Raw genomic sequence first — 15,878 nt, forward strand, 5'->3', positions numbered from 1 at the left:
TTCCTTACCGTTAGGAGAGTGTCAGAGTGAGACATTCAGATGTGGTTTTCACCGAGCCCTTTCCCAGGACAGTAATGCAGAGCGATTCTAATGGTGTCATTCAAAGCAGCTGCTAAACGCCTTGCCTAAGCAATTCAAACCGCCTCCACAGACTGCAATACAGTCAACAAAGAACTTATCTTCCAAGTGAAACTATTCATCGCTGAATGAGTTTGTGTGCTGAAAAAGTAGAGGGTATTTTGAAAAGACCTCAGACACCTGAATGGCCACTTTTCTTTTTTGGAACCATTGTCACTGCATCACATTTTAATTCACCTGTTCTGGAGCAGCACCGCTAGTTCAATTCCACCTTAAAACAGCAATTCTGAGGACTGATGTTCATGGGTGAGGTGAAAAGGCGCCACTGAAAATATCTGCATTTGAAATGAGCAACTCCAAGTGAAGACATTTTGTGTAGGTCAGTGGCCCACACGCACCAAATAACCTTCGGCCCCGCTCATTTCCATCACGCAAGAAAGGGGTCACCGGTCCGTGACAGTCAAAGAACCTGCGATACAATGCGTTGCTTAATCACTTCTCTCCAAAGACAAACTCGAAATGTAGCTTCATTCAACGACCTGTTTATGTTACCATTTTACACAATATGACAATTAGTCTGGCAGTGCTCACAGAAATCCAACGTGTATGAAAAAGTGAACAATAGCAAACTGGAGCATATTTCAACAACTCTATAAATGGAAAATGGTATCTGCGCTGTTTTAGAGGAAATGTGGAAAATCGGGCCTTTTTAAGCGAAAGTCCAAAAAGAAAGACTGTTAATAGAAATTGCAATGGGACCACTGATAAGAACCAGTCAACACTGGCCAATCAACATTTCCTTTCACTGTGTTTTCTCAAGAGCAGCAACGCCGATGCATTAAACACACCACCAAAGAGTCTGCATCTCATGTTTAGTAACGCGTGTCTTGGAAAGGATAGCATGCGTAAGATGATACGTGGAAGACATAGCTCAGGAATGTCCGTGTGTGAATTTGTGTGCTAGCGCCTGCGGAAGGGAGGGGGTCGTCCTTCAGTGAAGTTAGCTGGTGTTGTTTAGGCCTGTGTTTACATAACCTACTGTATGTGGTCAAGTGAGAACAATGGCACGCAGGCCTCCAAAATGACAACCTAAGACAAAGTGTCAGCAACGCTACGAAAAAGCGACTCAATGCAACTAAAAGTCTTTTTATATTTAGTGAAAAATGGAGGCAAACGTGTGTGTGTGGCCGATGGCTCGACCAAGCTGCGTGTTTTTCAAAGCAGATTAAAGAGCAGGACAGGAAGGGCCAGGTTTAAGGAAACAGGAAAACTGATGCAAGGAAATGAACGACGTCACCAGACAGCCCACTGCGGTCTACGATCAAGTGAAATCCAGACACAGCGCAAGTATGGATTCTTTGCTCAACTCACCAATGAAACTTGTACTTTTGACAGGTACGTGAGCTAATTTATACTCGACGGGTACCAGATGTCTTACTGGGAGACTGTTTTAAATGTCCCTCAGAGGGGTCCGCATTATCAAGTATTATTAGTTTGGAAAGGTGGTTTTGTTTAACAGAAATTTTCTCTTCAACTTTATTTCTGTTGGGGGGGTTTAACCGGTTTTTGACAGGTATGTGTTGCTTTTCGGTATAAGTTGAAGTTTGATGGATTACATGACTGACTCTGCAACTTTTAGTAATTTGGAGGTTAACCTGTTTTGTTTTTTATATGATCACACGTCTTCAGGAAGGTTTGGAATAATAATGTTGTGGAGTAATTAAAACATACACAGTGTGTCTCTTGTGTCTACGCAGCGTGGCTCTCGAGTCTGACGGGCCCATGCGTCCCGTCTGACATTTGTGTTTCTTGTCACACACTTGCAACATGTAAGACCTTGAATGGATCAAACAAGGCCTGCTACTGTAATCACGGATACACCGGAGACGGAACGACATTTTGCAACGGTGACTACACGCACGCATACACAAATCAACCTTTATATTAAAGAGCACACGCAGCGCGACTGTGGAAGCCTTTGTTGCTGTGACTGCGCGTCGTAAACAACAGTATTAGGCCTACGTTTCGAAACAAGCGGGCTAATTGAACATTTTTAGAACATTACACTTGACGGAGCAGAGCATAGATATGAGGCGTTTAAAATATAACTCTGGGTGGGTTAAAGCTTCTTATGATGGCTCTCGATGGCAAAAACCGTTTTTGTCAAAACTTAATGAGGAACAAGGCACTGCTATGGTCATATTATCAGTATAAATCACTGTGACTTGTGCAGCTTTTCTCTTCTGGAACCATTTATCTCTGATTATCTCAAAATAGTCCACAGACATGAAGCAAATTAGCGACCTAAGGATGCTCGTGTGCAAGCAAACAAGATTTATCATTGTAATTCAGCTTCACTCTGGCCAGTTTAGAAAACACAGGCAAAAGGAATGGCTGAGAAAAACTTAAGGTCTGTGTAAGTCATTTGAAGTTAGTTTTCTCGTGTTTCCTGTTTGCGTATGATCGACTCGCTGTGCTGGCTTAAAACAGCTAAAGTTAGGGGGGAGGTTTTTTAGAGTTTGCTTGCCTAAAAAGTTGCCACAGAGTTATTCACAAAGGGAACAGTGTGAAGTGGAACATATGTCCAGATACAGCTTAATTAGAAGGATTTTAATGGCCTGCATCGCCTACAGTCGGCATTGTTAGTCCTGTTATGTTTCTGGGCTGTTTAGAATTCCTGGAACTCTTTTGGTTTCCTGGCCAAATCTGACCACAATCACCGCGTACATAGTCCAAGGGCCAAACGTAAATGAAAATGTTAGAGGGTTTTTTATTTGTTAAGGTTACACTGAAGCCAGAGACGTAAAATTAGGATGATATTAACTAGCAAGAGTGTGTCAGCTCATGCTTTATTAAATCTGCATTTTTACCAAAACTGTTTGGAAAATTTACATGAAACAAACAACAATTGTAGATTTCACACAAACAGGAAATTTTATCATCTTTAGTGATGATAGGAGGGTAAAATGGATCCATAAAAACAGGACATTAAAGTGAATCATGAAGAATGTGGGTGAAAAGTCTGTGAGGATGACAGATAAAGGATCACATGTGCTATGGGAGTATTTCCTCTCTGACTATGGTCACCTTTCTCGCTGAAGCAGAGGATTTCCCTTACCGGACAGATTGTGTGCCAAAGGTACAGAGGAGAGGAAGAGCAGAGTGTCCATCATACCTCGACAAGTAAAAACAACAGTGGAAAGTCTTAGCAGGTCCTTGTCAACAAGGGGCGGAAGGTGTGTTTGGAAGTAAAAGAAAAGCTGGAGCAGCATTTTCTGTAATGAAGCAGCATCTTCAGCAGTGCTCGGTTAGCCTGGAAAGCAAAATATTTTAGGTAATTTGACTTCCATGAAATCAAACACAGGCAAACAACTGCGAATCAATCACAAATGTGAACTATTTAAACTGCGTGCAGGTTACACCCAGCCAAGGCTTTAATCAAACTTCAGACTAACATCTCTGAGCTTCATCAGCTTCACATCCACACCACAGCAATCATGGATCAAACTTCAGAGTGTACTACCCAAAGTAACTCAACAACAATGATACTAAAAAGGATCTGGGAAGATGTTATGTTGAGTTTTATGGTTTAATATATAAATTGATATGAAAAAATAGGTTGGTTTTTTCCCATCCAGTACAATTTCAACAAATTTAGGGGCAAAAAAGTTCAAGTTGGCTCTTGAAATTTCCAAAAATGCTGTCTTTGTAGTAATTTTTGCATAGCATCTGGTTAATCATGGAGGATTAAATTAAGATTTGGTTTTCAAAAAGTAGAGTCTGAGTATTTCAGTGATTTTTAAATTAATGCTGCACATTCAAAGAAGAATTGATTTATTGTTGAAGAGACGGCGCTTTCATTTCTCATTAGAGTAAAATGCATTTCAGCCTCAACACAAACCTGGACAGGAAATGAATCTGCTGAGACAAGATGGAAATATGATATTGTAACAGTTTAAGAATAAAAAGTAGCCTTTTTCAAAATGCTGTAACTTTTAATTTGTAAAAAAACAAACAAAAAAAACATGAATTTTAATGCAAAGCAAACATGCAGACTACATCAAACTCCTTTCATCTTTGTTCTGGGTCATCTGTTAACCAGCTGGTTTACCCACTCCATGAGTAACAGAGTAACAAGCTGAACTACTTTGCTTATTGAGGACAAAAGCTTTTGAGCTCATTTTAGCTTTCGTATTTCCATTTCCTCACCACAGATGATGACGAGTGCCAGAACGTGACTAATATCTGTGGGGACAGGGGCCAGTGTACCAACACAGTGGGCAGCTACTACTGTAACTGTGTCTCTGGATACAAATCGACAGGACGGGACGAGTTCCTGCCCAACGATGGCACTGACTGCATCGGTAATGTCTGGTTGACCTGTTCAGGATTTAAATATACCAAACTTTGTTTTGATCAGTATCATAAAGAGTTATAACGTTTAACGAGGTTGAAAATTAATTATCAATGAGTAACATGCGTGCAAGAACTGCAGGTCACATATTTGTATTAAAAAAACCAACCTATTCTTATTTTGAGGTATTAATGCTGCCTAGACAAACATCTGTAACTGTATTAACTTTGTCAGCGAGCAGCCAACTTAAGGGAACATTAAGCTGCTTTGCTTTAATTGAAGCTGAACTCTTCATTTGCATCTTTCAGATATTGATGAGTGTGAGTCGGAACAGGTCTGTGGACCAAACTCAGACTGCCATAATACAAATGGATCTTTCTATTGCACCTGTCAGCGTGATTACATCCTGACTTCAGGCCCTAAGCACTTTCATCCAGAGAGCAAAGTTAGATGTAAAGGTCGGTATGAGGATGGAAGAGCACACACACACACACACACACACACACACACTGATCCTTACATTCAAGGACATACATCTTTTTTCATCTTTCTTTTTTTTACTTGCTTTCACACATCCCAGACACAGCCATTATTGTGTGTGTGTGTGTGTGTGTGTGTGTGTGTGTGTGTGTGTGTGCGCACTGCTCACTCGATGCAATACATGGAGTGAACAGTGCAATCCTGAATTGTTTGATGTTTTAAGTAAAGTTGATGATGAAGAGAGCTGCTGTTTTTTCTAAATGAAAGGCAGACGGGCGAAGTCGTGGTAGTGAATCAAAGATGTGTTTTTGCAAACTGTTTGTTTTCCAGAGCATCCCCAGAAATACTGCCATGACAACACCGGCTGCATGACGCAGGTTGTCAACAGAACATTGGAATCTGTGAGTACTCCTTTCTCACAATTTTAACCAAACGGGGTAAAAAAAGAAAGGATAAGATGATGCTGCCCTCTGTTGGCGAGAAGGAAGACAACCAGAGGGTGGAATAGGAAAACGGCTGAAACGACTCGAGATTGTATGATAACAAGGATATGCAACACCAGCCGCTATGATCCAAACGCAACCTGCAGTTTCAATCAGCAGTTTCGGTTTGGACCTGCAGTCCTGCCCCCTACAGGAGAGTCAAGTTATAGCAGGACCAGTTAATGGATGTCATGTAGCACATTTTGTGTTCCTTGTTACAGGAGAATGGGAGAGATTTAATTAGCGTGTGGTTAGGTGATGATTTATGTAAAACTGGCTCACTAGCGTGATAATTAAGCTGAGTGTAATCCGTCGTTCATGAACTGATGTTTATAAAGAAAAGCAAAAAAAATAAAATAAAAAATTCTGAAGGTCATATTTGGGGATTTACTGCATGCAGCCGTGATTAGTTTGAAGTTAAGAGGAGTACGTGAAAAACATTTAGCATCTTTTCAAGTAGTAAAAACGCTTGACACAATTGCCCCCTTTTGTAGAGAGTCTTGCATTATATATGTGCACACGTGTGAATAGGATACGTCAGGTTTTCATGTAAAGTTTGGTTGTTTCACAGCTGTGATCCGAAAAAACATAACAAGGACATCTATCAATCTAAACATTTCTCCGCCACCAGATGAGCAACCTCACGGAGCCCCAAAGTCTACTGAAAGAAATTGCCAAGCAGACGTCTGGTGAACTTACTTCAGTGGAAGTGATTGCATATGTTGAGGCCTTGAGTAGATCCGCATCAACGCTGGGTGCCGCGGAGAAGGATTACGCTGTCAAACCATCTGCCATCAACTCGACTCTCTCAGTAATCTTTGTTTACCATTCTTGTTCCTCAGTCAACAGTTGGAAGTCTGCCTGAAGTGCAGCTATGCTTTGAACTGGTTTAAGAAAAAGTGGCACTGGTTGCAGCCCATTGCCTTCTTAACAGTTACGCCTTGGCGATGCTAATGTGCTAATGTGTCATTTTTATTCTTAGCACTTATTATTTTGTTGTTGTCCCAAAGCTGACAGCAAAATTACCCATTAACCAATAATTTTTTAAACACAGTGTAGCTGCTGCTTGTATTTAACGAGAGGCCAAAAACAGCCAAACTGATGTAAACATCCCGTTCTAATCATACCTAATTGGAAGCATATTGCAGTGCAGACATAACATACATTACATGCTATATTATTGTGCACATGTTATACTCGAAGCAAATCTTTTCAAACAGAAATTAGTAAGTGCAGTAAACAACCTGGTGGAGAAGGATGAACTGGTGGCTTGGACCAGAATGAAAGAGGAACGTCGTGAGCATACCATCACCAAGCTGCTGCATGTTGTTGAAGAAAGCGCTCTGTCTTTGGCCTGCAATTACAAAACTCCAACAGAGCTTGAAATCAAAGCCACAGAAATGGGTGAGGCTTTCAGTTAATTGTCACTGTGATGCATTTAATTCCTTTATTTGCTTTAAACCAGACAGGGCGCCCCTACGTTTGCTTAGAAGCTTCACTGTTTAAAAATCTGTAAACATGAATGAATGCCACGAATTAATTCACCCTAAAATTCAATGACAGGTTCAAAAATACAGAAAAAAATTACTGAAGGTATCAAAATACACAAAAGGCAATTATGAAAAAAGTAGTATGAATTTTAATACAGCATATGTATTAATTAGATATGGTAGTATAATAGTAGGTGTTGCACATTATTATTATTTTATTTGAATTTTCAGTCGGTCATTAAATTATTTAAATACTATTTATTGATAATTTTGAACCTCATGGCTTCATTTCACTGTTTTATTTTTAAATTTATTTTATTTATTAATTTATTTTTTTCACACAACTTCACCCTCGTGCAATGTTGAATATTTTTTGGGGGGTACGGGTTCTTTTTTATTTATTTATTTCATATCTGTCCTCCTTTTGTGTGCTTGTTGTTGCTTTGGATCTGTCTCCTTTTTTCTGTTTCAGCAGAGAGATATTCTTCCAAGTCGTAATCTCTTTGTAGAGCCAAATAACATTTTAATCCACTTTAGCTTTTAGTTTCTTCTTTTCTGTGTCCCAAATAGCTTTCCTTACAGTGTGTTGTGATTTGGTTTATTTTGATTGGTGTTTGAACAGCAGTGATAGTTACAGTGTGCCTGATAAGACTCAGTAACTATCACTGGGCTCAGCTCTCCAGTTTGGCGAGGCTTTGAAATGGAGAGCGTTATCCCTGACCTCTTTTTTTTATCCTCAACCGCAGAAGTGAAACTCTTCACCTTCGAGGCTCATCACACAAAAGCCAAACTGTCTGCTTCCATGAGAGGAGATCATATAAATCTAACACTGAAAGTGAGACCAGAAGAAGACCGCAATGGTAAAGTAGCTTAAAGCCTAAAAGGAAAATCAGATGCAATCTGTGCCGAAAAGAAAAGTTTGTATTAATAGATTTCTTTTTCCTCAGGAAGCGTGTCAGTGGTGTTTGTGCGATATGACAGCATCAGTGACATCCTGAAGCCGAGCAGCGACCCAGGTGTCACTGACTACTCGCGGTATGCAGGGACGGGGGAAATCACTGTCAACTCCCAAGTCATTGCAGCAGCCGTCAAACCTGCTGACGTTTACCAACTTGACCATGTCACCTTCACTCTGAGACACAGTGAGGTACAGACTGCACAGAGTGCTGAGGCAGGCTACATTGTTTGTTTTCTTACTTCTGCATTTGTAGAATGTAATGTCAAAACAGAAAGTCGCTGCTCCTGTACACATGATGCGATTACTAGAGATTTTCATTCATTTTTATTCTCTATATAAATTCAGTCTGATCCTTTTGCTCGATTTGATCAGGGTAAATGATTCAAAATAGTTTATGTTACTCAAGGTTTTTCATTTAGAAGCGTTGTGTGATAAACAAGCTAAATACGGCGTTAAAAACAAACATTGCTGCTCGCTTTTGTGCCACTTTAAACTTACAGCGAAACTTTCTATTCTGCAAACGAGTCATTCATCAACATTAGCTAATAGGATCTTGTTCAGTTCTCTCGTCAGTATCTCATCATATATATCCTTGTCAGACTGGGGCGTTGTGCTTTTGTTGTGAGAAATAGCTTCCTCAGTCCCAGATTGGGTCTGGCAGTAACCTGATAACTGCCAGAGTTTCCATTAAAGTCAAATTTGAACAAACTCACATGGGAGGAACAGTTAGCGCTTTGTGTAAAGTTTTTATGAAATTTTAAGATTTCGCACCGTGCATTTCGGCAATGACCTTTCATTTAAAGGGAATAGCTGAGGAAACGTGACGAGATTATGGAAAAACGTGGGTAATGAGATAAACGGCCCTAAAAATTAATGTACTGGTGTTTTCTTTTAGGATAATTAAAATGTATGAAAAAATCAAATCATTATTTTTGTTGCTCCCTTGAGTATTAAGGCTAACAAAGGACGAGTTGATTTATTTTTGAGCCGTGAAAATTCTCTGTGAACTGCCTTCTTTGAAGAGCAACAATCAATAATTTGGGCCCCTTTCTTGTGCAGATACTTTTTACTACTGAAGCAGATTTTTTTCTCCTGTGATGCGCGGGATGCTTTTTTCTTGCACCTTTTAAGTTTTTAAGTCAGGACTTTGAGAGTATAAAACACAAAATTTAAAACGTTGATATACAAACATATTGTACTGGTATTTTCTTTTAGGATCATTAAAACATATAAGAAAGTAAAATCATTATATCAATATATTATATCATTTAGAATAGGCCCAGTGAGCCCAGCAAAAAAGCTCACGTGCCAGTGATTAATGAGCTTCCCATTACATTTATTTTATGTGCACTTGCATGTCAATGGCAATATTAACGTGAAAACTTGGAAAAAGCAAAGCTCATAAATAGAGTTAGAATCAATAACAGAACAACAGGCTGTGATGATTTCTCATAGCGGTTTTGATGAGACCAGCTCTGGGATCAGTTTAAGCCCCTATTGATTTGTTATCCCAAAGCAGCGAGCTGCAAAAACTAATAATAACTCCACAGTTAACAGTCTTTGTTCCTCTCCATCCCCTGAAGCCCATAGACACTAAAGCTGATGTGACGAAGTGCGCCTTCTGGGAGTACGAGGCGGATAGCCTGCAGGGCCGGTGGGCCACTCACGGCTGCAAGACCGTCCACGTCAACAGCAATGCGACCACTTGCTCCTGCAATCACCTCACACACTTTGCTATCCTCATGTCCTCTGGGCGAGCCAACGTGAGTGAGCATGCACTAAATTACAACAGTGAAATATGGAGCGAGATCAAGGAGTTTTTTAACAGCTTTTTCTCACCAATGTTTCCACGGTTACCGAGGGAGAAATTTCAGTTCATGCAAAATAAACATTATGTTGTCTTGTTTTTAAGTCATATATTATTTGCGTGGTGGACAATTAGTCGCCTGTTAACTTACGGTCTTTAGGTTTATCTGAGAAATTGAAATATGTGGATTTATCTGTGAAGATGATGGATATTTCTACTAAATATTTTGAAAGCGCTGCTTTGTTTACAGTAGAAAGATAAAAAAAAATCAACTAAAGCCAAATGCAGAGGAAGCCTGAACGGGTCCTAGAGGCAAGGTGACTCAGTGCACATGTTTGGCATCTATAAGAGACATCCACCCACTACTTTTTGAAACCTTCTCTCCCTTTATTGTTGGTTTCAATTCCAATTTAAATTGTTTGGTGAATTTCACACCAACAACGAGGAAATTCCTTTTTTTTAAACTGACAACAAACCACTTGCCTGTAAGTTTTGGACCAGTTTCGCCCCAGAACGTCTCCAAGCACAACATGTTGCTGTAACTCCAGCTTGTGCCGACGTTATTCCAAACGATTCCAAGCAGAAAACACAACAACTCGGCGCTCCACGAAACTGTGAATGAAACGCCTCCCTTTCCATTCGCTTCTCAGCTGGTGGCCCACTATACCATCCTGACCCGGATCACCCAGCTGGGAATGATCATCTCGCTCATCTGTTTGTTCATGTGCATCTTCACCTTCTGGTTCTTCAGTGAAATTCAGAGCACCAGAACCACCATCCACAAGAACCTGTGCTGTAGCCTCTTCATGGCCGAATTCATCTTCCTGGTGGGGATCAACATGTACACGCATAAGGTGAGGATGCACTTGACTTAGTGGAACGCGAAACATCGTCCGTTTGCCTAACCTGTGACGTTCAGCTTTAAATCTGGTGTAAATCTGTTCTTATTTGACTTGCAGATAATTTACTTTATGAAAATGAAAATAGAAAGTAACATCTCAACATACACATTGAATAAAGATACACTTATATATGAATACTGTAACACTTTTTTAACACAGTAATAAAATTGTAAAATCTCTCTCTGTCTTTCTCTCTCGCGACTGTTTCTTGGCAGCTTTTCTGCTCTGTGATTGCAGGGCTGCTGCACTATTTCTTCCTTGCGGCCTTTGCCTGGATGTGCATCGAGGGCATCCATCTGTACTTAATAGTGGTTGGCGTCATCTACAACAAAGGCTTTCTGCACCGTAACTTTTATATTTTCGGCTATGGAAGCCCAGCGGTAGTGGTGGCCATTTCTGCAACACTAGGCTCCAAGTATTATGGCACGGATAAAGTGTAAGCTGACGATATTTGCAGCTTTTTTATATATATATGTATGTGTGGATAGACAAAGGGTCGTAAAATGACTTCTTCATTTTTCAAACTCATTCAGGAAGCAAGATAAACAAGTTACATTAATTATAAGTACAAGGGGACATAGATTAAATTTGGCCTGGAGGGACATGAAGGAAGTTGAAGATGGTTGTGCCGTGGGGCAGAAAATAAATTCTGAAATGTTTTGGGTACCACAGAGAGCTTGATAAAAAAATCCCCTAAAATAGTAGCCCTGTTGTTTATTAGTGTAAAATGCTATTACAAAAGACGAGATAAGTTATGCAAAAGACGTGTTGATTGCTTTTTTTAGGGGGTTTTAGGGGTTTTATCCTAAGATAAGAAAGCTTATGTACAGTTTTATTATAATTAACATCAAGGAATTTTACACTAAGGTGGAAATCATAATTTGCAAAATATGAATCAAACGTATTAAAATGTTATTAAATATTATTCCATCATAGGTGTTGGCTCAGCACAGAAAACCACTTCATATGGAGCTTCATTGGACCTGCATGTTTGATCATCCTGGTAAAATCATACATCATGACTCATGTGTTCAAATAAGCAAGTAAAGTAATTTTTTTTAATAATAGATATTCATTTGTTGTTTTTCCACTAAAGGTTAATCTCTTGGCTTTTGGAGTAATCATCTATAAGGTATACCGACATACTGCTGTGAAAAAGCCTGAAATCAGCCACTATGAAAACATCAGGTAGGATTATCTTTACTCCCGTTGAGTAAGTTGGAAAAAAGAAGGGGGAAAAAAAGAAAGTCAAGTTGTAGGTTCCTTATCTGGTGGATTATTAGGGTATCATGTGGTGCCTTTGCAGAATTAAATTACAGCTGAGTTCTTTGTTGATTGAGAAAGGAGCTTAGCCACGTGCAGGGTGTTTAAATCGGTGCTATCTCCCTCTCAGGTCCTGTGCCCGTGGTGCCTTGGCTCTGCTGTTTGTGCTCGGTGCCACCTGGACGTTTGGAGTCTTGCACATTCTCAATGAGACAACCCTCACTGCCTATTTGTTCACCATCACCAACGCCTTCCAAGGGATGTTCATTTTCATCTTCCTCTGTGTGCTGTCCAGAAAGGTAACATCAGCTTTTTGGGGTTTTTTGTTTTTGCTTTTTCCTTTTTTTGAATCAAATAGAACAAATAGACCCCAAAAAAACACCTTTTATATAGTCAATTGGGATTATTTAGCTGAAGATGAAAAAAGAAACCTGTGTGTGAGCAAATGTGCATTTTTTGTTAGGATTTAAGCATCCGAACATGCTCAGTTTGTTTGGGTTTGCCATGTTTTCTCTCTCCCTAGGTGGTCAGATTGAGGCATAAATCTTTCCCTATCAAATATTTAATGAACCGACTGAAACTTTTCCTGTTACAAAATATCCAAGTGAAGGTTTATAAATGTATGAAAACCCTGTAAATATGTGCACAACACTGGCACAGCTCACCACTGTATGGATTAAACATACGTTGTATTATATCTAAAGCATATTTCTGTTGTGTGTTTGTCTTTTCAGATTCAAGACGAATACTACAGGCTTTTCAAAAATGTCCCCTGTTGTTTTGAATGCCTAAGATGAATTAACGCAGCCAAAGCCAGACCATCTGCACTTGTATAATAATAGTCTATAGTACAGCTTTTTAATATCCTGTGACTCGTGCTTCCACTTTTGGGAAAAATGGTGTGGGAGGATTTTAGTACAGATGTCTAATAAATTAGAACATGTAGCAGTGGTAGTTTCAAAATGTCTTGTTTGCTTTTTAACAGACTGGAATCATAATTATGCAGCACACTTTTAGTTTGTTTGTTTTGTTCCATAAAGTACATAAAAAGCCAAACAATTGCATTGCCTTTTACACAAAAGCAATTCTTGTGAGAGTAACAATAGAATAAAAATAGTTTGCATATGTTCAGTTTAATTGAGTACCTTTACCTTTAGTGCCTTTATAAGCATTACACTCCAAATAATCAATGCCGTCCGTCTTTGTTCTCATCTTTTGTTTGAAATTGATTGTAAATTATTAAAATAAATGTGTCAAAGCAAAACGTCTCTGTTGCCCATTTCTTTTAAACCGAAATGCAAAACAATCGTTGGGCTTGGTTAATGCATCCATCAGCCTTCTTTGCTAAATAAACACACTGCTAAGTGGACAGGAAGTCCAACATCAATGGCTGTGTGTCAGTAACAATTGGATAGGCCAATGGCGCCATCTAGTGGAGATTATCGGGCGCACTCGTTCTTCCATAAACGCAGAGTATTTTTGCATTATTTATCTGCATGTTAAGAAAAAAATGAATTAATATGTGTTATCTCCTCAGCACACAGCATTCCTTAACTATCTGTCTCCTAGGCTGTGGGATCTTTTAATGAGGTTAAGAAACGTCAGCCTGGGGTCTAGCAATTAAACACATTTACCAAAAATTTCATTATTGTCTTCATGCTAGTACATTTGCATATGTCACGACTCTACTAATAAACTGAACCTCAAACTTTTGAGCGAAACAAACGAAAGTGCTCTGTTTTATAGAGCCAGAAAACACTCTCATGCTGCTCGTTCATTTCAGAAGTTGAACACTGTTTATCGTGTTAATTATTAATGTATAGGACACATTTATTGATTGGAGGGTGCTAGCAAGATATATCCTACAATACCTATATTACTGAACTAACAAGAAAGCAGTGTGTGTCTACTATAGCCTCCCAACAGTCCTCAGACTATCTGAGAAACTGTATGTCATTATTAAAAAGAGCATGTGGAGTTCCTTAATTAAAGGAAGTATAGTAGGGCGGGTTTTTTCATCTTTATTTATTTAATTAAATAATAAATAACCATCTAAATGGTAAAGGTGCTCTCACTGCCCTGGGAAACGTATAAGTACACATCGGGTTTGTGTTTATTTGTTTCACACATGGTTCAATAGAATTTCGTTTCCGACACGCAAACATCATTCCCATTAATATAGCCCTGCACCCATGAATGAAAAGGAGGAAGAATAAATTCTTATTGACACCTGCCCCCTATCTGAATACCAAATAATCTTACAAGTGGGCACCTACAACCCAAAGAGCACTCTAACATTTATCGACACTTAACAATGCAAAACAAAACAACAAAAGAATAAAATCAACAGTACACAAAACCACAAGATGGCAAAGAAGAATTGTTCCTTCCACAATTAGCCCAAATTACTGTTGTGTTCTTCATATTGAAATATTGAATTCATATTGAAACACATTTTAAAACGGTGCATATTTGTACAACTCTTGACATTATCATGGAGAGAGCTCCATATTCTTATGCCTACAACTGTGGGACACATTTGCCAAACTGATGCTTTCAATAACACAATAACACTTCCTGAACACAATACAAATAAACTTTGTAATTTAAGAGGTAATTTATTATTATTTTTTGCCTTGAACATGATTAATAATGTCTGTAAGGGCACTAAATCTTCTAACTTCAACAAATTCGATTTTATAAACAGATTATTTGTATATTTAACATTATGAATCATTCGTAATATGCTGTAGAAAATGGGAGCAAGCAAATCTTATATCTGTTAGTGTTCCTCACGTTAGCTCTGCAGATCTGCTAAAGCTTATGGGAATAAGGAAACACAGCAAAGAGACCTGAGAAGTCCCTCAAACGCTGCACTGTAGCAGTAGTGTTGTGGTGTTGTAGTGTTGTGGCTTGTGTCGAAACCCCTGAAGGTTTAAAGCTAATAAAGTTTGGAGCCGGACGTCTGTGACTGACAGGTAGATACTAATATATCAGTCTGCTAAGCGTGTCTGTGTTTGTGCTCTTTTGATCATTTTAATAGAGAAAATAATATAAAAATTACAGCTTTTTATTTGTTTAATTGTAGCATATACAAACGTCTTTGGTCCAGTATTTATTTCTGTTTTATTTGCAGGTATATGTGCATCTGTCCAACTTGCTAGACTCTTGACAAGCCTGCCAGTTGAAGCTGATAACGGAGGACGCGGCTGTCTTTCTAAATATATTTACTCATCTGGCTCAAAAAAAAAAAATCCCCAGGGTGATGTCACGGTGGCCATATCCCGTTTATGAAGTTTGTGACCTTAACTAGAACGTTCATTATTTTTCTTATTTTTAAATGCACCTATTTAGTCTTAAACGCTGAAACAGTAGGATGTTTTAAATCTGTCAGAAGACATATGGAATATAATTTTTTCTGTGATTTTGATACAATGTTGCCATTTTTTATTTCATTTGAATCCATGATTGTAATTGCAATTGAATTTAAAACCATGACAGGCTACCACTCAAGTGAGTTAACATAAATGATTTAAAACAAGTTTGCAAGCTTCAAGACAAAAATATGATATCCCATATCACCCTAGAGGTGAAATAAAGACTGGGTGTGATTGCACAAGACAGACGTGCATTGTGAAATGTGAGCACGACCCTCACATCTCAGACAAACGCATCAGATGATTGCTGCTCTATGTCATCAGCCTCAAACTTCACATGCGAACAGGGATGTTTGTTAACCCGTTTAGGCCAAGGCAGAATCTTTAAATCTGTAATGAAGAGCGGCGTGTGTGTGTGTGTGTTTGGTGTATTATGAACATATTTGAAAACCAAGCGTTTCACTGATGTCTAAGAAGTAAAAGCACAAACCCGGGCAGCAAACAACTTTCTCCCTTTACTTGAGACACGAATCTCACTGCAGCGGAGCTTTGAAAAATGTGTTTATTTCTTCTTCTGAATGATGAAACATTTACATTTTCACAATGTTTATCTGTGATATACAACGTATAAATAAGCTTTAAATATATATATAAAAAAATATATATATATATATATTTTTTGCCTGT

General features: G+C 38.8%; 1 protein-coding gene across 1 annotated transcript; it reads left to right on the forward strand.

Moving 5' to 3' along the window:
- Positions 1 to 1,240: 1,240 nt before the first annotated feature.
- adgrl4 (adhesion G protein-coupled receptor L4) lies at positions 1,241 to 13,078 on the forward strand. The gene is made up of 16 exons (XM_085133322.1): positions 1,241 to 1,473; positions 1,836 to 1,985; positions 4,293 to 4,442; positions 4,741 to 4,890; positions 5,243 to 5,313; positions 6,026 to 6,205; positions 6,615 to 6,798; positions 7,631 to 7,744; positions 7,832 to 8,031; positions 9,426 to 9,605; positions 10,300 to 10,503; positions 10,767 to 10,987; positions 11,488 to 11,554; positions 11,648 to 11,739; positions 11,945 to 12,113; positions 12,549 to 13,078. The coding sequence occupies exons 1-16, from the start codon at positions 1,362 to 1,364 to the stop codon at positions 12,609 to 12,611; spliced, it is 2,307 nt and encodes a 768-aa protein (XP_084989448.1). The 5' UTR covers positions 1,241 to 1,361; the 3' UTR covers positions 12,612 to 13,078.
- Positions 13,079 to 15,878: the final 2,800 nt, after the last annotated feature.

This window comes from Neolamprologus multifasciatus, chromosome 15 (assembly GCF_963576455.1).
Source record: "Neolamprologus multifasciatus chromosome 15, fNeoMul1.2, whole genome shotgun sequence".
Taxonomy (NCBI): domain Eukaryota; kingdom Metazoa; phylum Chordata; class Actinopteri; order Cichliformes; family Cichlidae; genus Neolamprologus; species Neolamprologus multifasciatus.

Excerpts from the sequence above, each read along its gene's own strand:
- adgrl4 (XM_085133322.1), top strand. The coding sequence starts at position 1,362 with ATGAACGACGTCACCAGACAGCCCACTGCGGTCTACGATCAAGTGAAA. Across the intron at positions 6,206-6,614 it reads CCATCAACTCGACTCTCTCA|AAATTAGTAAGTGCAGTAAA; the intron begins GTAATCTTTGTT and ends CTTTTCAAACAG. Across the intron at positions 11,740-11,944 it reads AGCCACTATGAAAACATCAG|GTCCTGTGCCCGTGGTGCCT; the intron begins GTAGGATTATCT and ends TCTCCCTCTCAG.